Source organism: Pecten maximus, chromosome 9 (genome assembly GCF_902652985.1).
Source record: "Pecten maximus chromosome 9, xPecMax1.1, whole genome shotgun sequence".
In the NCBI taxonomy this organism is placed as follows: Eukaryota; Metazoa; Mollusca; class Bivalvia; order Pectinida; family Pectinidae; genus Pecten; species Pecten maximus.
The window spans coordinates 29,326,362-29,353,457 of NC_047023.1; the positions used below are offsets into that span (position 1 = coordinate 29,326,362).

Sequence of the window (27,096 nt, forward strand, 5' to 3'; positions counted from 1 at the left end):
CAAATACCATTCATTGTTCAAAAAACACAGATACCTTTCCATTCAGTCAAGTTTCCTGAAACAAATTGCCGGATCTCCGGATCCAGTAATGACTGTCGATAGCTAGGGATCACAACATCGTTAAGAGTGTTCAAATGCAAGTTATGCGAGTTGACAGCATTTGAGATCCCTCTCGTATTTTGTCTGTGAAAGTCATAAAGGAATTTCTATGCAAAACCTTGGTAATTCGTAAATTAAGTTTAAAAGTTAGATATGTTGTACAGACTCTTTCTCTCGAAAACTGCCTGAAACTATTCCACACATGCTAAAAACTAAATTTCGGTTAGCGAGAAGTATCTTGTCTCCGGAAACCACGCCCTGTGACTACCCTACCAAGACCGTTGTTTGTACAACAAAAATATATCTTAGTGAGACATAGTAGTGGTCACTTACCGCTTGTCATACTATTGCCAAGTGCGGTAGGATGAGTAATAATAAACCTAGTTCATTTCCCATGGACATCTCAATCATTTTTGACGTAATAAACGTACCCGTTCAACATGAAAAGCGCAATAATCCTCAAGCATTGCTTATATCATCGGCAAATGTAATGTGGTTAGACTATGAAAAATATTTTACTGTCTATAGAAAGAATTTTAGAATAGCAAATGCCCCACTGTTGTAGACAGATCTATATGGTATACGTACATACCTCCATTTATATCCATCGTCTATCGACTTCCGGTCGTTAAAATATCCTCAATGACCAATAGATTTGTTTAGAAGCGAGTGATGAAGAGCAACCAGCATCCCCGTCCCAGGCCCGCACGATAAAATGTAGATTGTTTTAGATTCGTTTTAGCATGGAATCCACCGTGGCGACCCCAATCAATGTAAGAAAACACCTGCAGCGCCACATTAACCGTAACTGAGGGATACACATGTATCCCTTACTGGAGCTGTAAGTCCAACTCCATACATTTGGGGACCCATTGGATATTCGTTGTGTGTCATTTAATCGGCCTATTGAGGCATTCGTATTTGGAGCCATATGCTTGTTTGATCCCATACATTCAAGTTCCTTCGGGAACGTTCGTTTGACTCCATATACTCTTGTACACTTTGGAGACGTTACTTTGATTCCTAACGAATCTCTCCATAAACTACTCTATTGGGAAACATACCAAACTGTTCTACGTACAACCAATGGTTTGTCATTTCCTAAATTACTACCTATGTATACCAAACATTATGAAGACCTGTACTGGGAAATATTACCATTTGCTACGCATTTCCCCATTGACACAATGCTAAGAGGCAGTTGCCACCATACGCCTATAACACCCAGTGCCTCAGTCTATAACACCCAGTGGGTCATGTGACATTAAAAAGGGCGAGATTTTTTCGTGTTGGTTTAGTTTGTTTTCAAAGTTGATGAAAATGGTAAGACAATGTAAATATAAGCAATGAACAATAACGGGATTGTTCCCATGCCATTTGCCCACCATACATCTTGCTGCCATATCGACAACTTTAAAACCACTGTTCATTGCTTAAGTGAACGTCACCATCCCGTCCCGTATCAGTGGGAGATGTACGTGTCGATCCGTCTGGTATGGCGCCCCGTCACACGGGTTTAGTCTGATTAGGTCGGACGTTCGCCGCGGGCTGTGAACGGATGAACAAATAAAGAACAAACCGGCTTCAAGATAGGTCACGTGGAATTTAAAATGTTTTTTCCAAGTGTGGATTGGAATTGCACCACACCCTTCCAGATAGAAAAAATTGAATGAATTACCACGAACTGTTATCTATTCTTGTACATATCTTAATTAGTCTATAGTGGACCTATTGTATAAAACAATTATGTTGAAACTTGGAAGCTACCGTGTTTTATTACGTGAAATTGAATTGGACGGGTCGTTACAGGTATAAATACATCCAGTATATTTCCAAACCTCAATTCATACCGTGTTTGACCCATTACCTGGTTACACGTACCTTTCTACAGATTGGCCATCTTCTCATTCCTTTGTGTTTTCTACAGAAACCTATGTCTATATTTGGAACTGTAACCAGTAATATGTTTCTCCTTTCATAGAAATAAAGCCTCAAGTGTGACGTCATTGGAAGGTTGTAAAAAACGAATTTTATTCCTGGGTCTATATTTGGGGTGCTGTTAGGAACTTGCTGGAAAACGCATTCTGGTTTATATATATATATGGTCTTTATCAGAAATGAAAATTGGAATCGATTCTTTAACACACATCCCGAATTGCATGTAGCGTGATATATGTTGTATATGTAATATATGTACGGACATAGCGAATACGCTTCACGTCTACTTTCAAATAATGCGTTTGCTGACATTTTTACAAGACAGATATTTTCAATGTTTATATTGATTTACAGAGAATAATATAGTACCTTGCATGTTACTGTTATTTCCCGAGGAAACGAGTCATCCCGGCAAAAGTCAACATTTGATATGTATTCCGATTTTGTTGGGACTTGGATAAGTAAATCAGAGGTTGGGAGCCAGCCCGACTGAGATAGGAATTAACGGTCTCGAAATACATTCAGTCGGTAATGATACGTATGGACCGTATCAATATTTACACATGAAACAAATAGGTACCTTCACAACCAGTCAGACAACCAAAGCAAATATATTTTCCTTATCTTAAATCAAAATATTCTCATAATCCCAATTTAAACTGTCGGAGGAATCTAAAGCACCATACGTTTTTGTTGTGATGTGGGCTGCAATGATAGAAACTACGTGTTGTACAGCAGTGCTCGTCCGGTCGATGGATATGAAACATATTTGCTTAGAACCCCTATCACTTTGTCTATTTATATGGTACCTTTTACGGCCAATAAGTATTGATCAAACTTTTATCTAATTAGATTCTGAAGAGACAAACCGGTTTAAGTAGTAGGCTTAATCAATCGGAAGAGCGCAAAGAGTTGAAATACGGGCGTTGCATATGAGAACAATTCAACAAATGTTGAATTTACAGGGACATGCATGTTAGCAGTTATCTAACAGGGGGGGGGGGGGGGGGGGGGGGGTGCTTGGAAGTAATATGTCAGATAGAACCACATGCAGCAGTAGTACAAACAAATAGCGATTGTGTCCTTAAACATCTTCACTTATACGACGATGCACGTGCATAATGTAGTTTAAGTCATTGCTTTGCTATGCTGCATCAAACTATCATTTGATATTGAAAACTGCTAATATCTAGTGTCTTTTACATTCCTATACCCGCTAGTATGACATTGGTTCCTTGTGGCCTCGTCTCGGGTCCCGTTGTCCTTTTGTATGGTATACTACATAAATGTTATAATTTCGTCCATCAGAACGCCAAACATCTGCTAAATGTACAGTGAACAATAGGACACCACTGTTCCTTCCATGTTGGTACAAATGTAGAATGGCCACCAGCTCCCTAGTATTTTGTTTTGTATTTGCACAAAATTCCCAAGCTAAATTTTAATACAGGATTATCTCCCTCTAATTTGAAACTTAGAATCTAGAATCAGACACATCGTAGAGACCAACATTATTAAGGACAATTTGACGTATAACTGTAATATTCCAGCTACATGGTGGCAAACTAGGACCGGTGTAACGACCTTCTGTTTCAGAACCTCCCGGTCCTTTCATTATACCTAATAGCGATTTCTATGGCCATGCACCTCTGGTCCTTCCATGTAGTTATAGTTTGTACTTAGTGTAGTACTTGTACTGGTTGGTGTAGTCTAAGAGCGCGTGGAGAACTGCCAACAGAGCACGGATCAGATCGATGTTGTCCCAAGTCAATACCCCACTCAGCTTGATCCATATCACTTTTACGACTACTGTTTTTTCAGAAACAAAAATGGTTTTAAAGAAATTGATAGAATGTAATGGAAATGCTATAGCCACGTTTTCATATACATCCGTTGTTCGCAGATCGACTAGTTTATGATTTAAGTTTTGATCGAGTGACAAAACAAAACACCTTTTTTTTCTGGAGCACGAGTTCTGTTCAGGGGTATAGTAATAATTTTAGTCTCGGATCAAGTGGATAAAACTTATCAGTGTTCATTAAATGTCACTGGAGCTATCATTACAATGGGACGAAATACGAAAGACACAAAAAGCAAGGAAAACCAGACAAGGGGTTCCGGAGATAACTTGTCTTCTAATTAATCGATGATATCCGCTATACACATCTATATCAAATATGTGTTAAGTAACATTTTAACGGGGGCGGGGTATTGATGGACATTTAAACAACTCACATGCCACTAATGACATCACTGTGATGCGTTGCTTCCATGTAGTAGCTGGAGGCTACCGCACTAAACATTCAACTGGGACGCCCGTTGCACGATAACAACTGCAACCGAGACAAAATGTCTTTCAAAGGACACAACTATGATAAGCATCGTACTTAGTAAGAAATACATTTTACATTGTACGTGTTTTGAGAAGAAAACACTTGCTTGAAACGATATACCAGATATACAAACAGCAAGTAACAAACTCACTATGACACGACTTGTTGGTAACGCTACATGTGTATATGCTTGCCAAATACTTGTCACGCAGTCTAAATTATCGTCAGATATTTCATAGATATAAGACCATTTATTACAAAACCGCACGTGCTGTTCAAACACGGGATCAACATTTCATACACGTATTGAGATGGCCGGATATTTTGGTATAAGAAATGTCAATGAAGCGGTTTATTGAACTTCGAGTCGTTTTGAATGACTTTCTGATTTGAAATATGAGAGAACTGACGTGCATGCAAATATTTTGTATATTGTGTATGCACGACGGTAAGATCGGCTCAGTGAAGCAGGCAATTCCCGATGACGGCTACAAAACAACAAAGACCCAGCATACAGATACAACAACAGAATTGTACAATGTACATGCCATAAATGCTCTCTACAATATACGCAGCCCGCATTGACAGCAAGTCATTACGGTCTCGTTGTAGGAGCGTGGAGGTCATTGTCATCAATATGTGATGATCTTGATTCTTTATGCGGTAATCAATTAGTAACTTGACGAGGGAGAAACTATTCCATTCATTGCCAGTTAGAATGGCGGACAAATTGCTACAAGAGAGGGATGATATTCCGTGAATGAAGTAATCGTTTTCTTTGACTCCTAATGCAAGCGTGCTCAATTCAAATTCTGGCTTTTATTTCTAAAACATTATAGCAAAGCAATTGAACTAATAAAAAAAAACCGCTGAGGGAAAGTCAAATTACCCTACACGTATTGCTGAAGAATGAAGATATTACGGAACACTTCTAATGAAGGACATATCTTCTTGCCTCCATAACGGAACTGCATCACACTATCGGAGTGAGCATACCTCCTGCCAGTATTCGGGATTTATAGACCACACAACCCAAAAGATGACACACCGTTAAATTATTTACTTTGAATCAGTTGGTATTTCTTTCACATTAATTTCAATACAATACATTTGTCTTACCCCATCTCACACCTGTCTTACCCTTACATTGTATATGACCCGTCTTATCCCCGTCTTACCCCTATCCTACCCCTGTCTTACCCCTGTCTTACCCCTAACCTACCCCTGTCTTACCCCTATCCTACCCCTGTCTTACCCCTATCCTACCCTGTCTTACCCCTATCCTACCCCTGTCTTACCCCTAACCTACCCCTGTCTTTCCCCTATCCTACCCCTGTCTTACCCCTATCCTACCCCTGTCTCACCCCTATCTTATCCCTATCCTACCCGTCTTACCCCTATCCTACCCCTATCTTATCCCTATCCTACCCCTGTCTTACCCCTATCCTACCCCTGTATTACCCCTATCTTATCCCTATCCTACCCCTGTCTTATCCCTATCCTACCCCCGTCTTATCCCTATCCTACCCTGTCTTACCCATATCCTACCCCTATCCTACCCCTGTCTTACCCCTATCATACCCCTGTCTTTCCCCTATCCTACCCCTGTCTTATCCCTATCCTACCCCTGTCTTATCCCTGTCTTACCCCTATCCTACCCTGTCTTACCCCTATCCTACCCCTGTCTTACCCCTATCCTACCCCTGTCTTATCCCTGTCTTACCCCTATCCTACCCCTGTCTTATCCCTATCCTACCCCTGTCTTATCCCTGTCTTACCCCTATCCTACCCCTGTCTTACCCCTATCCTACCCCTGTCTTTCCCCTATCCTACCCCTGTCTTATCCCTATCCTACCCCTGTCTTATCCCTGTCTTACCCCTATCCTACCCCTGTCTTACCCCTATCCTACCCATATCTTATCCCTATCCTACCCCCGTCTTATCCCTATCCTACCCCCGTCTTATCCCTATCTTACCTCTATCTTACCCCTATCTTACATCCGTCTTACCCCTATCCTACCCCTGTCTTACCCCTTTCCTACCCCCGTCTTACCCCTATCCTACCCCTGTCTTACCCCTATCCTACCCCTATCTTACCCCTGTCTTACCCCTATCTTATCCCTATCCTACCCCCGTCTTATCCCTATCCTACCCCTATCTTACATCCGTCTTACACCTACATTGTATATGACCTGTCTTATCCCTATCCTACCCCTGTCTTACCCCTATCCTACCCCCGTCTTATCCCTATCCTACCCCCATCTTATCCCTATCTTACCCCTATCTTACCCCTGTCTTACCCCTATCTTATCCCTATCCTACCCCCGTCTTATCCCTATCCTACCCCTATCTTACATCCGTCTTACACCTACATTGTATATGACCTGTCTTATCCCTATCCTACCCCTGTCTCACCCCTGTCTCACCCCTATCTTATCCCTATCCTACCCCTGTCTCACCCCTGTCTCACCCCTATCTTATCCCTATCCTACCCCTGTCTCACCCCTGTCTCCCCGTCTTACCCCTATCCTACCCTGTCTTACCCCTGTCTTACCCCTAACCTACCCCTGTCTTTCCCCTATCCTACCCCTGTCTTACCCCTATCCTACCCCTGTCTCACCCCTATCTTATCCCTATCCTACCCGTCTTACCCCTATCCTACCCCTATCTTATCCCTATCCTACCCCTGTCTTACCCCTATCACACCCTGTCTTACCCCTATCTTATCCCTATCCTACCCCTGTCTTATCCCTATCCTACCCCGTCTTAATCCCTATCTACCCTGTATTACCCTTCTACCCTATCCTACCCTGTCTTACCCTATCCTACCCCTGTCTTTCCCTATCCTACCCTGTCTTACCCCTATCCTACCCTGTCTATACCTGTCTACCCCTATCTACCCTGTCTTATCCCTATCCTACCCCTGTCTTATCCCTGTCTTACCCCTATCCTACCCCTATCCTACCCCTGTCTTTCCCCTATCCTACCCCCGTATTATACCCTATCTTACCCCTATTTACCCTATCTTACCCCTGTCTTATCCATGTCTTACCCTATCCTACCCCTGTGCTTACCACTATAATACCCCTGTCTTACCCTATCTACCCCGTCTTATTCACTATCCTACCCCTGTCGTACCTATCCTACACCCGTTTATCCCTGTTTAACCTTATTCCTACCCCTGTAATTACCCCTAATCACTACCCCTATCTGATCCCTATAAGTAACCGTCTGATCTAGCGTACGCTATCGACCCCTATCCTACCCATGTATTACCCCTATCTACCCCCGTCTTAACCCCTATATACCCCTGTCTTACCCCTATCCTACCCCTATCGACCCCTTTCTTACCCTATCTTATCCCTATCCCTACCCCCGTCTATCCTATCCTACCCCTATCTTACATCCGGTCTTAAACTACATTGTATATGACCTGTCTTATCCCTATCCTACCCCTGTCTTACCCCTATCCTACCCCCGTCTTATCGCTATCCTACCCCCGTCTTATCCCTATCTTACCCCTATCTTACCCCTGTCTTACCCCTATCTTATCCCTATCCTACCCCCGTCTTATCCCTATCCTACCCCTATCTTACATCCGTCTTACACCTACATTGTATATGACCTGTCTTATCCCTATCCTACCCCCGTCTTATCCCTATCCTACCCCCGTCTTATCCCTATCTTACCCCTATCTTACCCCTATCCTACCCCCGTCTTATCCCTATCTTACCCCTATCTTACCCCTGTCTTACCCCTATCTTATCCCTATCCTACCCCCGTCTTATCCCTATCCTACCCCCGTCTTATCCCTATCTTACATCCGTCTTACACCTACATTGTATATGACCTGTCTTATCCCTATCCTACCACTGTCTTACCCCTATCTTACCCCTATCCTACCCCCGTCTTATCCCTATCCTACCCCTGTCTTACCCCTATCTTACCCCTATCTTACCCCCGTCTTATCCCTATCTTACCCCTGTCCTACCCCCGTCTTACCCCTATCCTACCCCTGTCTTACCCCTATCCTACCCCTGTCTTACCCCCGTCTTACCCCTGTCCTACCCCCGTCTTACCCCTATCCTACCCCTGTCTTACCCCTATCCTACTCCTGTCTTACCCCCGTCTTACCCCTATCTTATCCCTATCTTACACCCGTCTTACCCCTGTCCTAGCCCTGTCTTACCCCTGTCTTACCCCTATCTCACCCCTATCTCACATCTGTCTTACATTGTATATTACTCCTGTCTTACCCCGATCGCAATATATTTTAAAATCAAGGAAAGTACGGTTTGATTATGATATACGGGTTGCACTTTCCAGAACGTTGGATAGGATTTCCTGATGCGTGCTGACATTGGTACTCAGCATTTCCCGAGCGGAGAATTCTTTCCTCTCTAGCGCTCATATTCCTTCTTTATTAGGCAATAGACATAATCGTCAACATGAAATGAGTTTGAAAAAGACATGGCGATATTTTAATTGGATCGGTAACGAATGAAGTTTGGTTTTTGGTGTTTCATTTTAAGTGTACTTTTGGATTACCAGCGTCAAGACTTATTTTCGTATCTAACACATCTATATCCTAGTTGTAACGATGAGAATTCTAGTTAATATGAATCGTACTGAATTTAATTGTCAACATTTTCAAGATTGTTCAGACTACATCAATTGATGTCATCAATATTAAGATGAATATAACTCTTATCTATAAATGTTTTGTAACAGCAAATCATCTTTTTTTTTCTCAAAAAGAAAAAAGAACAATTCCCGTGAACAAATGTGATGAATTTTGCATGTTCACCCGTGAGCTGTTCGGTGTGAACCCTGGGGGGCAGAAGGACACAACATTACGTATTGAACGCCAGAGACGCATAAAAGCCAGAGCTTTTGCAATTATCTCCAGACGAGGCTACGATGGCTCCCCAGAGATTTACATACGAGGCGGATGCTAGATCATGAAAGGTAGATTCGCACCTGTACATATATAACGTTGATGAGCTCAGGTAGGTTAGAGAAATAGATTGATAGATAATACTGTTGATGGCATCCATCTACAACTGCGAGGTTAATCACCTTGATAAAATAAAGACTATATAGAAGTCAAAATCGTAATGACTTAAATATTAAAGACCTATCTCTCTTAAAATTAGTCACCCCGACGAATTAGAATGAAACTTCTGACGATACATTGTACGGCCATGGTCGTGGTACATGTAAAGATGGTCGTGGTACATGTAAAGGTGTTATCAGTACTTCATGCTTAAACAACGAGGTCACCCCGTACTTGTTTTATTTTCAATTCTCAGTATTGCTACCAATGCATAACATCATAGTCTTACCTCAGTATACCATCCACGGTGTAGTCTTACCTATAACGACTATACACTCAGTATACCTAGCCCTGTTTATTACGATTTCCAATTATATCTTGAATAGAACTGTTATATAAATAAAACCCTGTCCGTGCGTCGCCAGTAAAACTCTCTTTGCAACACATTCTCGATATGATGTAGTCCAATAATCCCATAAATGGTAAGTGAATTATATGACAATGCTCGGACATTATATTAGCTATATACAGTCGAACCCATTTGTCTAAAAGTCAGTGGGTTTCTATAAAAATACTTAGGTAGCCCGGGTATTCGGGGTAAGTGTATTTAGCATAAAATTGTTCATGTCAAAACTGAATTTTTAACTTCGAGTTCAGCAGTCTTCGAGTTGCCTAGCACAATCAAGGAGTCATCGTTTTTATCTTCGCGAACTTATCATACATGATCGAGGGGAATATGTTCATGTATCCATACTGCAAGATAAATTATGCATGTAATAATAACACATTATCAATATTTTTTTTATCTATAACGTTCTAATTAAGTAGCAAACCGTGCTATCTCACCGTAACCAACACCACATATTATACAGCTGTTCTATTTCATTAGTGACAAAGGACGTCAACAAAAGCTTGTCAATTACACGGAACGTTTACACAAATCTCACCATAGCAGAGAATGTTAACACAAACCAACCAATAACACTAGACGTTAAACTATGCTACTCAATAGCACGATACGTTAACTAATATCAATAAAAGTAGACGTTAATACAGGTCTCCAAATAACAGGAGACGTTAACACAGGTCTCCAAATAACACGGGACGTTAACACAGGTCTCCAAATAACACGGGACGTTAACACAAGTCTCCAAATAACAGGAGACGTTAACACAGGTCTCCAAATAACACGGGACGTTAATATAAATAACGCCAGATGGTAAGACAACTCTCTGAATATTAGGAAATGTTAACACAAACCAATCAATAACACTAGACGTTAAACTATGCTACTCAATAGCACGATACGTTAACTAATATCAATAAAAGTAGACGTTAATACAGGTCTCCAAATAACAGGAGACGTTAACACAAGTCTCCAAATAACAGGAGACGTTAACACAGGTCTCCAAATAACACGGGACGTTAATATAAATAACGCTAGACGGTAAGACAACTCTCTGAATATTAGGAAATGTTAACACAAACCAATCAATAACACTAGACGTTAAACTATGCTACTCAATAGCACGATACGTTAACTAATATCAATAAAAGTAGACGTTAATACAGGTCTCCAAATAACAGGAGACGTTAACACAAGTCTCCAAATAACAGGAGACGTTAACACAGGTCTCCAAATAACACGGGACGTTAATATAAATAACGCCAGACGGTAAGACAACTCTCTGAATAATAGGAAATGTTAACACAAGCCAATAAATAACGTGAGACGTTAACGCAAGTCTCCCTATGATTAGACTCGTTATGACAAGTATCCCAATAAAAGGAGACGTTAACACAAGTCTCCCAAATAACAGGAGACGTTAACACAAGTATCCCAATAACAGGAGACGTTAACACAAGTACCCCAATAACAGGAGACGTTAACACAAGTATCCCAATAACAGTAGACGTTAACACAAGTATCCCAATAACAGGAGACGTTAACACAAGTATCCCAATAACAGGAGACGTTAACACAAGTATCCCAATAACAGTAGACGTTAACACAAGTATCCCAATAACAGGAGACGTTAACACAAGTATCCCAATAACAGTAGACGTTAACACAAGTATCCCAAAAACAGTAGACGTTAACATAAGTATACCAATAACAGGAAAACATTAACACAAGTATCCCAATAACAAGAGACGTTAACACAAGTATCCCAATAACAGTAGACGTTAACACAAGTATCCCAATAGGGGACGTTAACACAAGTCAATCAATTATGAGAGACGTTAACACAAGTATCCCAATAACAAGAGACGTTAACACAAGTATCCCAAATAACAGTAGACGTTAACACAAGTATCCCAATAACAGTAGACGTTAACACAAGTATCCCAATAACAGGAGACGTTAACACAAGTATCCCAATAACAGGAGATGTTAACACAAGTACCCAAATAACAGGAGACGTTAACACAAGTCTCCAAATAACGCGAGACGTTAACACAAGTATCCCAATAACAAAAGACGTTAACACAAGTATCCCAAAAACAGTAGACGTTAACATAAGTATACCAATAACAGTAGACGTTAACACAAGTATCACAATAACAGTAGACGTTAACACAAGTATCCCAATAACAGGAGACATTAACACAAGTATCCCAATAACAAGAGACGTTAACATAAGTATCCCAATAACAGTAGACGTTAACACAAGTATCCCTAATAACAGGAGACGCTAACACAAGTATCCCAAATAACAGTAGACGTTAACACAAGTATCCCAATAACAGTAGACGTTAACACAAGTACCCCAATAACAGGAGACGTTAACACAAGTCTCCAAATAACGCGAGACGTTAACACAAGTATCCCAATAACAGGAGACGTTAACACAAGTATCCCAATAACAGGAGACGTTAACACAAGTATCCCAATAACAAAAGACGTTAACACAAGTATCCCAAATAACAGGAGACGTTAACACAAGTATCCCAATAACGCGAGACGTTAACACAAATATCCCAATAACAGGGGACTCTAACACAAGCATCCCAATAACGCGAGACGTTAACACAAGTATCCCAAATAACAGGAGACGTTAACACAGATACCCCAATAACAGGAGACGTTAACACAAGTCTCCAAATAACGCGAGACGTTAACACAAATATCCCAATAACAGGAGACGTTAGCACAAGTATCCCAATAACAGGAGACGTTAACACAAGTATCCCAATAACAAAAGACGTTAGCACAAGTATCCCAATAACGCGAGACGTTAACACAAATATCCCAATAACAGGGGACGCTAGCAAAAGTATCCCAATAACAGGGGACGCTAACACAAGCATCCCAATAACGCGAGACGTTAACACAAGTATCCCAATAACAGGAGACGTTAACACAAGTATCCCAATAACGCGATATGTTAACACAAGTATCTCAATAACGCGAGACGTTAACACAAGTATCTCAATAACGCGAGACGTTAACACAAGTATCCCAAATAACACGAGACGTTAACACAAGTCTCCCAAATAACAGGGGATGCTAACACCAGCCTGTCAATAACATGAGACGTTGACACATGTCTTGGATAAGCAGCACACATCAACTCCAGCGTAGCTGATCTAACGAGTTGCTTACTCAATAGTCCATTATAAATAACGACGATTATGTTTTAATTTAATCCGCTTTTACTCTTTATGTCTTTGCAGTGTGTGTCTTATGTCGGAAATACTTGACCCAACTGGATATTTGCATTGATAGTCTTTATTTGTGGACTCGAAAGCGACCAAAATTATTGTTCTGAAGACGTCGCGAGACAGCAAATGTACGCATGTTGTGTTATAATTTAATTTACTTGCGGCTTGTCATCAGAACAATGCCGGTAACCTAAACCAATAGCAGGTGAATGGCAATTCGACCTAGAGTTAAAATGCAAGGGAACTGGTCAGCAAACTTTAGAACAAACTAAATATTCCTAGGTTATCCTGCGTACGCACGTATTGACCGTATGTGTTCTTAGTGACCTGGTTTACGATTAGCGACACGACCATTACGCATGCCCTTCGAGTGACGTGCATGCTGCTTAAATGATTGAGGATTTGTGACCTTATCTCGCAATCTAAGTAGAGAAACCTGTATCCGTAAATACGCTGAATATTTAATGTGTCTGAATGATAAGATCACCTACATACCAGGTATCCTTTGACAATCCCACAACTGTTTCTAAAATAGTCGATTGGTTTCTTTGCTACATTTTAAACATTCGTACCAGCTGGCAAAGATTGAGAAAATAATGTGCTCGCAACAGATATTAAAATGTGGTCGTCTATAGTACATGTAACCCGAATAAATAACGCAGAAATAACATCAAATATGTCAACAAATATCAAGAATCTTTACACCCGAGTATACAAAACGGTTATATGTACCTATATTTATGGCGAGATTGACGGGATATTTGAACGTTAATCAAATGAAAAACGCACTATAGAGCAATATCTCACTCGTTTAATATTTCTTCACACGGGAAGTTTAACATACGCATAGGAAAAATAATAATAATGATATAGTTATTTACGAACACCAAAGGGAATAACAGATTAATAATGGCAATAACAACTCTAATGATATATGCATGTATACAGGATGGTTAAGCTAAGTTAGTTCCTGTTATACCAAAATGATCTTATCAAAACTGCCAAAGCGATATGACGACGTTTAGGTTGCGACTCTAGCTTAACCATATAAACGCATTTAAATCATTTAGGGATGGTCAAATGTAATGTCATTTGATAGAATCGGTTGTCATTTCATCTCGTCGAGGTATTGAAATGACATCCCGTCTGGTCAATTATCTTTAATGAATACTGGAATATGCCAGTTATGGGTGGGGTGTCACGCCTCAGAGTCTAGAATAGTGATACTGTGTCCGAGATATGCGTATGACATTTCATCATGTCAGTAATATTGGTTTGGTTTATTTTGTTTAACGTCCTATTAACAGCTAAGGTCATTTAAGGACGGATGTCAGTAATATAGGGACCCTAGCGTCGTATGACTTTAGTAGATGGAGTGGCTAAATTTACAACAACCAATCACAATTCAAAATACAAAAATTAAAGAAATGTAATAGGAAAATATACCTTTTCCTGTTCACAGAAGAATCGCACTGCACTTTTATTTAATGAAAAAATAGTAAGCAGGTTTTAAGGACATTGATACAGTTGCCAATCGCAAGAACACCAACTCAATTCAGTAACATTAATATTCACAACAAATGTATCAACTCGGAATACAACATATGCTGCACCTCAAATGACGTAATGTATATCCAAAGGAAGTCTCTGAGAACAATACAATGGGGTTATAGCTGTTTTATTGTCACCATGTGCGGCACTGCAGCCCTTCGCCCGCGCGCTTTGTCCTCTGAGTGAGACTGGTAATTATAGGTTTAACAGAAATCACATAATAATGAATTAACACATACCAAGGTTTTAATGATTCACCTTAAATCACACTGCCTGGTCCCCGTAATGAATTAGTATCATTGGTCATTGTTCCCATTGCATCAGCACTATCGGTGCAGACAGACATTGCGTGGTGTTAATTAGATAACAGACGTACCTTAACCGAACGCCACGGGTGGCTCATAGCAACAGTCTGCCAAGACCAATTTTGCAAAGGTACTGTTGATGGCTAGAGCTATTCTCGCCATACGCGTCCCTTTTATCATGATTGCGACCCGGATGCCCTCATACAACAGTAAGGGGTCAAATGCATTTTACAGTATGATGCGCCGTGGCTTGCATCCAATTTGTAAGTGTATTCTATTATCCCGACTGCCATTACAAATGGACCCTAGATACCCAGACAGCTAACAGAGATGTGCAGTCATTACTAACACTTCATAAACTAACAACACAGACCACTAGTCTCACTCAGAGGGCAGAGCGCGCGAGGGCAGAGCTGAGGGGCAGCGTCTGATGACAATAAAACTGAGTCCATAAATCCCATTGTCTGGTTCCCAGAGACTTCCGTTGGATATATATTACGTCACGGGAGATGCAACATATGTGGTCTTGCGAGATTATGGGCAATACGACAATTGAATGGCCGACCATTGTATATAGGCCCGTTAATGGTCAACCTTTATACCCAAAGTCAAGACCACTTACAGAAGAGGTGATCGTCCATTATGTCGAGCCCGAGTATTTATCGACAGAACTCCACACTTAACCGTCAACTTACGTTCTGTATAGACACATCTCTTTCTACCTAATGTTCTATAACTATGCTAATATGTCAACAGTGAACTAATCGCAATGACGTTCCATTCGTATCTATCAGTTCAGACACCGTCGTTCCCCAGGGACCGATATTATAATTGATCAGTTGCACCATCTATCTTATTTTACGATACTTACTTTTTAAACTGATTTTGATCGTCCTTACGCTCCTTTTGAATTCCAAGCCTCTGCCCCAAATATCACTGACGAGTTTTAGTGGGACGAAACAGGTGTATTAGCTTTTTCTTTCGACAAATTAAAACAAAATAGACGTCATGTATGTCCTTACCTTATTGATTCGGATCAAGCTAGCCAGAATCTCCATTTTGAAGGCACGGTCTGTATTTTCATTATATATTATATTGCTTGCCATAGTTTGTCTTTCTCCCTTTGTGCCGCGTTGAAATATAGCAACAAATTAAAGAATATGACCCTAGTGGAGATAAATATAACTGTACTGAAACCGAACAACCAGGTTAACATGTTTGGGCTATAATATCCGACGGTTGAACCAGAAATTGGAGTTTAAATTGTGATGTATTCTACTTGCGAATGCATTTGAGGCACATTGTTTACTAAAATTTATGTTCCAATAACTATTGATTTACACTTTTTTTTACAGAAAAGATAGTGTGTTTACGTACAGTTTGAAGGAAACATTGTTTCTTTATAATTTTCTGACCCATAATACGTATAAGTTTCAAACGAAAGTTGTTATTTTCATTGCAGAAAATTAGGTATCGTAGCGATGTGAATATTCCATTATCTTTTCACAATGACAACCGGGGGTTTTGATGACAGGTATTCAGAGATACACCTAATAGAATGGACATGACATTAAGCAAAAATACAAAGACTGTTGACGCTGTGACATCTTTCTTAATTCAATATATAGATATATATGTTAGGAAAAAAACAAACTAATTCAACAGATAAAAATAGACAGTAAAATACATCAAATTATGTTACCGTATATTGTTTCTGCCTGCAGGACCTAATGGCCCTCTATAGACAGCTCAGAATTGTTATTTAGTTATAAATGATTACTTCTCCCTCCGGTGGCTGGTCCATAATTCACAGTGTAGTCTACCCTAAGCGGGTGGTTTTCCAAATGTCTGTCTAGTCTATTTTTGAACTGGTTTATTATTTCTGCCTTGTCTACATTTTCTGGAAGATTGTGATTTCTAATGTCTTTGGTACAATGCGTTTTTTGTTTTGCTTTTGTTTTTGAATATTCAGTGTGTTCCCCTTGGTGTTTTATCAGATAATCATAAATACTGTATATTTATTAAAAGGATATTTTGATTTTTCATTGTTTAAGGTTAAATGACCACGAAGCACCAAGGGATGAATATAGGGACACGAAAATAACAATAAAGTAATGATGTTATTATTATAAAACGTAATGTTAAACAATGCGAGGAATACGTCTTGTTACGCGAGACACAATCTATCTCTACATCATGTAATATAGCATGTATTCTACATCGTTCCTTACATATTTCAAGATGGCAGAATCATTAACATCATATCCTACATGTCAGCTGATATTGTCTTTTTGTGTACAATTTGTTTGGAATCAACAGAGATTACCATCAACTACTTTACTGTTGCTCTTTAACCTATTCTACAAGATGAAAAAGGTCACTTTGTCAAACTTCTCTTTTTACTTTGGATAGTTGGTTTAAAGAATTAACTCTTATACTAGTTTATATCGCCTTAGACCGAAAGATCTCTAGTAAGTGATCAACATTAAAAGAGGTTCATTTAATGCCACACAACCCGACTGATGTTTCAAAAGGTGTAAAAATGTGGCTTTTTGTAACATTAATGACAATTCATACTTTCCTATTACTCTAAAACCGGTTCATTATCCAGATATAGTACCATTTATATATATATAATGTAATGTTTTCTCGGTATAGGAACTGTATCTAGCTATATGAACCAGAAAGATTTCTAATCTTTATCGTGACCAGGGACGATAGTCTTCCTAGTGTGAGCGGCCTATTTGTCCCCAAACGCTTATATAGTTCCATCATCGTGCGGTCATGTGGTGTCTAATACATGTAATATGAAATTAGTGACATATTTCATTTTGATTTATGTTGATAGAGTGAAAGCGGCCCTTTAAAACGACATGTACATATCTTGTGACATGACCGACATGTAACCGACTGATATAATGTACGATTTTCACCTAATACAACATAAAATATTATATTTGATAAAATACTGATATAACATGAAAATCTAGTAACTATATATACATTTATTTACAAGAACTATCTTATGAGAAAATCTTATGACACATGGATTCCGTACATAATGCCCGAGGAACGCCTTATACAACGGGAAGATGAAATGTCAGGATTTTAGTATCTCTCTGATACAATTAATATAACATAAAGTCCAAGTAACTCATTAGAACTCCTGATATAACATGAAGTCCAAGCCACTCACTAGGACTCCTGATATAACATGAAGTCCAAATAACTCACTAGGACTGATATAACATGAAGTCCAAGCCACTCACTAGGACTCCTGATATAACATGAAGTCCAAATAACTCACTAGGACTGATATAACATGAAGTCCAAGTAACTCACTAGGACTCCTGATATAACATGAAGTCCAAGTAACTCACTAGGACTCCTGATATAACATGAAGTCCAAGTAACTCATTAGAACTCCTGGTATAACAAAGTCCAAGTAACTCACTAGGACTGATATAACATGAAGTCCAAGTATCACTAAGAATCCTGATATAACATGAAGTCCAAGTAACTCACTAGGACTCCTGATATAACATGAAGTCCAAGTAACTCACTAGGATTCCTGATATAACATAGTCCAAGTAACTCACTAGGACTCCTGATATAACATGAAGTCCAAGTAACTCACTGGGACTCCTGATATAACATGAAGTCCAAGTAACTCACTAGGACTCCTGATATAACATGAAAATCGAGTAACTCACTAGGACTCCTGATATAACATGAAGTCCAAGTAACTCACTAGGACTCCTGATATAACATGAAGTCCAAGTAACTCACTAGGACTCCTGATATAACATGAAGTCCAAGTAACTCACTGGGACTCCTGATATAACATGAAGTCCAAGTAACTCACTAGGACTCCTGATATAACATGAAGTCCAAGTAACTCACTAGGACTCCTGATATAACATGAAAATCGAGTAACTCACTAGGACTCCTGATATAACATGAAGTCCAAGTAACTCACTAGGACTCCTGATATAACATGAAAATCGAGTAACTCACTAGGACTCCTGATATAACATGAAGTCCAAGTAACTCACTAGGACTCCTGATATAACATAGTCCAAGTAACTCACTAGGACTCCTGATATAACATGAAGTCCAAGTAACTCACTAGGACTCCTGATATAACATGAAGTCCAAGTAACTCACTAGGACTCCTGATATAACATGAAAATCGAGTAACTCACTAGGACTCCTGATATAACATGAAGTCCAAGTAACTCACTAGGACTCCTGATATAACATGAAGTCCAAGTAACTCACTAGGACTCCTGATATAACATGAAGTCCAAGTAACTCACTAGGACTCCTGATATAACATGAAGTCCAAGTAACTCACTAGGACTCCTGATATAACATGAAGTCCAAGTAACTCACTAGGACTCCTGATATAACATGAAGTCCAAGTAACTCACTAAGAATCCTGATATAACATGAAGTCCAAGTAACTCACTAGAACTCCTGATATAACATGAAGTCCAAGTCACTCACTAGGACTCCTGATATAACATGAAGTCCAAGTAACTCACTAGGACTCCTGATATAACATGAAGTCCAAGTAACTCACTAGGACTCCTGATATAACATGAAGTAACTCACTAGGACTCCTGATATAACATGAAGTCCAAGTAACTCCCTAGGACTCCTGATATAACATGAAGTCCAAGAAACTCACTAGGACTCCTGATATAACAAAGTCCAAGTAACTCACTAGGACTCCTGATATAACATGAAGTCCAAGTAACTCACTAGGAATCCTGATATAACATGAAGTCCAAGTAACTCACCAGGACTCCTGATATAACATGAAGTCCAAGTAACTCACTAGGACTCCTGATATAACATGAAGTCCAAGTAACTCCCTAGGACTCCTGATATAACATGAAGTCCAAGTAACTCACTAGAACTCCTGATATAACATGACGTCCAAGTAACTCACTAAGAATCCTGATATAACATGAAGTCCAAGTAACTCACTAGAACTCCTGATATAACAAAGTCCAAGTAACTCACTAGGACTCCTGATATAACATGAAGTCCAAGTAACTCACTAGGACTCCTGATATAACAAAGTCCAAGCAACTCACTAAGAATCCTGATATAACATGAAGTCCACGCAACTCACTAGGACTCCTGATATAACATGAAGTCAAAGCAACTCACTAAGAATCCTGATATAACATGAAGTCCAAGTAACTCACTAGGACTCCTGATATAACATGAAGTCCAAGTAACTCACTAGGACTCCTGATATAACATGAAGTCCAAGTAACTCACTCAGAATCCTGATATAACATGAAGTCCAAGTAACTCACTAAGAATCCTGATATAACATGAAGTCCAAGTAACTCACTAGAACTCCTAATATAACATGAAGTCCAAGTCACTCACTAGGACTCCTGATATAACATGAAGTCCAAGTAACTCACTAGGACTCCTGATATAACATGAAGTCCAAGTAACTCACTAGGACTCCTGATATAACATGAAGTCCAAGTAACTCACTAGGACTCCTGATATAACATGAAGTCCAAGTAACTCCCTAGGACTCCTGATATAACATGAAGTCCAAGTAACTCACTAGGGCTCCTGATATAACATGAAGTCCAAGTAACTCACTAGGACTCCTGATATAACATGAAGTCCAAGTAACTCACTCAGAATCCTGATATAACATGAAGTCCAAGTAACTCACTAAGACTGATATAACATGAAGTCCAAGTAACTCACTAAGAATCCTGATATAACATGAAGTCTAAGCAACTCACTAAGAATCCTGATATAACATGAAAATCGAGTAACTCTGATATTTTTTAATTCAATACGAAGGTTGGGTAACTCTCTGAGATTTGTAATATAATACGAAGGTTTAGTAACTCTCTAAGACTCCTGATATAAAATGAAGACCCAGTTCCTCTCTCTTACTTCTAATATAACTAGAAAGGCTTATCAACTATCTCAGGTTCGAATCAACGTAGAGTCCTGGTACCTCTCCTTGACTCCATAACATAACATGGAATTCTAGTAGTAAATCTTTCAGACTTTTTATGTAACACGAAGATTTAGGTTCTCCATAAAAATTAAGTCATGGGAACTATTTATGTCTTGCATACTCTAATAGAGCATGAATTTCAAGCAAATCTCTAATACTTCTGCTATAATATTATGGCCTAGTAGCTATCCGAGACTCCAATCAACATGGAGTTCCAGTAACTGTCTCGGACACCTTATATAACATGGAGTTCTAGAAACTCACAGACTGCTAATATAACAGAGTTCTAGTAACTCCCAGACTGCTAATATAACACGGAGTTCTAGTAACTCCCAGACTGCTAATATAACATGGAGTTCTAGTAACTCCCAGACTGCTAATATAACATGGAGTTCTAGTAACTCCCAGACTGCTAATATAACACGGAGTTCTAGTAACTCCCAGACTGCTAATATAACACGGAGTTCAAGTAACTCACAGACTGCTAATATAACATAGAGTTCTAGTAACTCCCAGACTGCTAATATAACACGGAGTTCTGGTAACTCCCAGACTGCTAATATAACATGGAGTTCTGGTAACTCACAGACTGCTAATATAACATAGAGTTCTAGTAACTCCCAGACTGCTAATATAACTTGGAGTTCAAGTAACTCACAGACTGCTAATATAACATGGAGTTCTGGTAACTCCCAGACTGCTAATATAACATGGAGTTCTGGTAACTCACAGACTGCTAATATAACATGGAGTTCAAGTAACTCCCAGACTGCTAATATAACATGGAGTTCTAGTAACTCCCAGACTGCTAATATAACATGGAGTTCTAATAACTCCCAGACTCATTATATAACATGGTGATCTAAGTACTGCACATACATTTAGTGATGTGAACGATTTATGTTTGAAATACCCTAATACCACATGAAGCACGAGTAGCTACATATATTTAGTAAGAGGAGCTATGGAACTCATAGATGTGTGATCAATCGGTTACGTGTAATTGTCGTTCCAGGACAGTGTCTGTCTGATTAAGGTAAACCAAAGGAGTGCTCTAAGACGACATAAATATCAAATCCGAATTTTTTTGTCTATACTATATACTCCGGGGTGCAGAGAAGTAACTATATCATAGCGGGCTATATTATACAGGATTGAGTAGAAAAACAAACATATTGGGATGGTTAAGAACTGTCCAGGGGCGGTATCAGAGTAGCGGGGGCAGTAAAACGGTACCTATTCTTTCAGATGACGGTATGTTCGTCACAGGGGCATCTTATATATATATATATATATATGCCAAGGTGCAGGTAGAAATCATTCCTCAGGAAAATCGCCCTAGAAAGTAAACACAGCGATATATACAATGTATCTTTTAAAATAAAAACGATTCCGGGAAAATATATATCAAAATATTAGCATTTGCAAATATTTCATTGAAATGGATTGTGCCCGGATATAGAACAGATGGCCACTTGACCTTTGTAAATGCCCTGAGACTTAGATACGTCAAATTAATTATTTGTTTCCACATTTGATTTGGAGTTGAATCATTGATATGTGAGTCTGGGTCCGCCAGTCGCGGTGCACGCTCCCGCCGCCTAATAGCCTCGCAGGCTAGAGGAACGCCGATCCACATAGAACACACACAAAAAAAAACAAAAAAACAGTGGCTTATCAAAGACTAGAGAAGGTACAGATCATGTAGGGTAAGTCTTAACTTAACTTTGAGAATAATTCTGACTTAATTATAGATTAATTAATCAGTGCACAAACATTCGTGTGCAAACACCATTAATCCAAAAAGAAGCAAAACACGTCCATGTTATGCACACTAGGTTTAAAAGAGGAAGATGTTTGTTTATTAACTGAATTAAATAACCATGTTCCCCATAAATGTTATTGCGTCCAGATTCTACCAGACTGTGTTAACGCACCAGCGTTCGCCTATTATCAACAACACACCTGTATGTTGTATATTTGTCACTACCATGTAGATTTCAAAAGAATATGTATTTACGTACAATCAGTCACTTGATCTTTTATAGATCTACTTAAAACATATATCTTATCAGTATTTACGAATAAATATTGCTAACTGTATATGTGAATTTAAGTAAGTCTGTCACAGCTGTCGGTCCTAGATCTCGTAGTAGCAACACCGAATATATGTTAAGCATGGAACAGCTGTGTTTATACGTCTAGATTACAGGGTTTGTGAAGACACAGAAAGTCAGGACGGACGTACAAGTGATTCTCTGTCCCCTGGTCCGGGCGCGCGACAACATCGATCTGAGTATCGCCCGTGATTCTCCTGATGACACTTAAACTAAGAAACGCTCGAGTTAATTCGTTCAAGGTGTGAAGCATCAGTGTGCGCACTCCAAACAAACACAAACACTATACATGAATCATTCCAATGTGCTGCTCCCCATTTAAGACCAACTTGTCTGATTTAACACGGCTCAATAAATTACCCCAAACCAATTGTTCATCTAATAGTCTCTTTGAAGGAGACTGGTGAAAACATGGCATTGTACAGAAAGGTCTCTGCTACATTTCTGTTCAAAGAGATACTGGTACCGTTTACATTGCAACGTTTTCCTCCTAGTTGAGCGATTTATTGCACTCTCAGATACGATGATGCTGTATAACGGTGTTGTCTGTTATCTTAAATGTGGTGATATGCAGGAACGTTCCCTCAGAACAAAAACAGTTTACAATTGTACATTATCTTGTGATTATAGTTTTAACTAAGGGTAATCACGATTTGTATTACCCATGGGAATGTTAAGCATTTGCATACAAGTCACATTATACAAAATACAGGTTATATTAGCACTCCGTAAATAAATTGCGCTCATTCGGCCGATCCCCGATGTCGGGAGGTATACCATGTGGTTTATTGTAGGGCCAGCCTAGTTTTGTTTAATTCTGAACGAACAGATGTTTCTATTACACACAACTATGAACTCGTAAGGAACGTATGTACAGATAGAGCCACCCTCATATGACATTAAAATGTTACAGTTCATCAATTAGAGTAAGTTATTTATTTTCTTTTCATATCTTTCTTTTCCTTCATTAAAAAAATAAAGAATTCAGGAATTACCGCTTATTGGATTTTATTTATATCTCATTAATATGCGTTGATCAAATGACCATAAGTATTACGACTAAAACAATTCCGATAATTAAAATACTCGAAAAAAAACCCCGCTCCTGATCAGGGGTTGAGGGGGCAAGTAAATCGTGAAAAATTAAGACGGTCCGGGATTTTGTGTTACCTATTTCACATTACATCGTAAAACCTACCGTAGTCGATGGAACAAAGTGAGTGCTTTATACGTCCGGATCAGTGTAGTGGATAAAATGACACTTAAGTATCCGTTGTGTGGTCAGTATACAGTGTAGGACTGAATGGCATTACACCTATTGGTCGGTGATAACTCCACTTCGGTGGTCATTGGTGTTAACACGAGCTAATTAGGTTACACACATCAATGGTCAGTGATCAACATCACGGCTATGATTGGTCAGTTTCATTCATGTTAGACAGCAGTAAATATGCACTCAGTTTTCTGTTTAATGCATATAGAGATCTTGACGGGGTTAATTGAATACATTTAAAGTAAACTTACAGGTGGGTGATAATAGACACACAATTCTCATCGGCGTAAGAAACAAATATTGTTTTCGTTTTCCGTACCGATGGAATAAATTAAAAGTAGTATTTCTCTGACCGGTGATAACAGTGTTATAATTAGAGAGAAATAAAATACAATAACACGAGCAATTCTCTGGTCAGTGATAATATGTGCTTCAATTTTAATGGTCATGAAGAACAGTGTACGTATATTCAATGTGCCCCTTTGTAAGGGTCCTTAGGCATACTGTAAAATAAGAAGCGATAGCATTATGGAGTACTTACCACTAGCACTGGTGAGAAAACCCAGTAACAGAGAGGTGAATAATCCGATGAAAGCGACAGACAGCAACTTCAATTCCAGATACCACTCCGCAGTCATTTTAAATCAACGTAGAATTTTCATATGCTTAATAATCACATAATTATCCATGAAGTTTCAACACACAACACAGCAACGCGGGCTTCCGACGTCCCTTCTTAAAAACACGCGAATCCATGCTTTGCCATCATAGAAGTTTTCCACAAACAGAATTTTTTTTTATAAATATATATATATATATTGTAGTTTATGACAGGAAATATGAAGTCATAACAAAATACAGAACGAATGATAATAGAATCCTTTGTGAGATTAAAATCCAAAATGATCCAGAGAGACTGAAGCTGAGCCGACTTATCGCCTGTGTTTGCCCCACACTACGACACTGTATCGCCAGTTGACTATACCTCACGCATGTACGGGATATGGGCGTTCAAACGTGAAAAGGGAGTTTTCATTTGCAAATATCGACTGCATAGCTGAGAGCTAAGCATTGGTATTGTTGTATGTATATATCAGCCACGCGGACCAGGACGGGCCGCTTAGACCCTCTATCTACTATAAGCACTAACCATCCACAAGTTATGAGAACTGATCTTTCCCGTTTATCAAACAGAACTAATTGGAGCAGAAATTCGTTGACGTTTGATATAGAGGTTACAGCGATGATTGGAGATGATCGCGCACCTGTCGTTATGGTCTGTAAAAGTGTCAGCGCCTGTTACACTGATATACAAGCTACTTTGCAGTGACACACGTATTTAGAGACCAGTTTTTGACAGAACCACATGCAGAGGAGTGCCTGTTTTTAGCAGCGGGGAACTTTTATAACAAAGGAACACTCACAGCGTGACGAACTTACTACACAAGAGACGCGTATTGTACATGCATACCTAAGGTTTGTGTACATCAGTACTAATATGACGGAGTATCAGTAGTCTTTAGTGGTCAAAATAATGTTTCAAATCCTAGCACAGTATACGTACTAAAATATAAGGGAAGGTTTTAAGAAGCCTTGATACGAGCGAGATGACTTCCAGGACGTGACACACACACATTGACCAATTCTTCCTCCATTTTCAGGCTGAAAGTATACACCAAAGATAGTTTTACTTATCAGACAACATGCAACGTTGGCTCGACTCCGGCGGTTGCCTGACTGGCGGGGTAACCAATCAGCACTATCCATTATTGGCAGAATCACTGGGGAGACGAACGATCTATTTCAGTTTGTGTGGTTTATGTAGGTTTTATGAGAATATATCCAAATTATCACTTTTCAGATTTCAAATTTGGTAAATGTTTGCTTATTTCCATGTGGTTCGATATTTCTGACTTACACGATTAAAAGCAGAGGTACATTCACACAAAAGGCGATACTCGCGCAATACTGATAAGCATTGAACTGCACAGGTACATCAGTTACACCAATCAAAGTTAGATCAGGTAATATATAATGGGTTAAACGTGTATGGCTGTAATATTTGTGTCAAACTTCACAAAGATAGATATAAGATATAGGATATGTAATATATGTACGAAACGACCCTGCACTAGTTGGCCGCGTTGTCGGCGATCGTGTAGTAGAAAGTGAGCGGCGAAGCAAGCTCGGCGATTCAGCCATAGTAACTATTGATATTCATCAAATGACTCTGGTCGTGTAATTTAGCCCGTAATACCGAGACCCTCCAGTGAAGAGTCGCTGATGGAATTAGCACCAATTTCTTACATACACTATGTCGACCTACCGAGTCCTTCGCTGCGTGATTGCAGATTGCATTTGCGTCTTTTCATTCTGCAATCATATTATTTATAATAAATGGGATTATTTTCCACTCATTCGTCAATGACTGAAGTATTAGTTAGCGTGCCTGTACACACTTATGTTCACTGGAGTCTGCCATCATGTATAGTATTCCGTATTGTCTTTGGGTTTCTGGACTTTCTCGCTGCCATGTACATTGCATACATTATGGTCAACATACAATCTATGGTTTTAGAGACGGTAAACAGTATAACGGATCGTTAAACTCCATGCAGTTAGTTTATACAGGCCCACGCATTTCCTATTATACTACCATATTTTTTGGAAGCTCAGGGCATCGGACGTTGGCCTTTGATATGATGGGAATGTCACCCATTAGAGAACACGTGCTTCCGATTTGGGAGT

General features: G+C 39.4%; 1 protein-coding gene across 3 annotated transcripts in view; it reads right to left on the minus strand.

Moving 5' to 3' along the window:
- LOC117334716 (lachesin-like) overlaps positions 1–25,742 on the minus strand; it is a 165,423-nt gene extending 139,681 nt beyond the window's left edge. For 2 of the 3 annotated variants that reach the window (XM_033894506.1, XM_033894505.1), the window contains exon 1: positions 24,890–25,742. In XM_033894506.1, the coding sequence (XP_033750397.1) occupies positions 24,890–24,986 (97 nt within the window). In that variant the 5' untranslated portion in view covers positions 24,987–25,742. The remainder of the gene's footprint in view (positions 1–24,889) is intronic. The other variant, XM_033894504.1, reaches the window with a different exon arrangement.
- Positions 25,743–27,096: the final 1,354 nt, after the last annotated feature.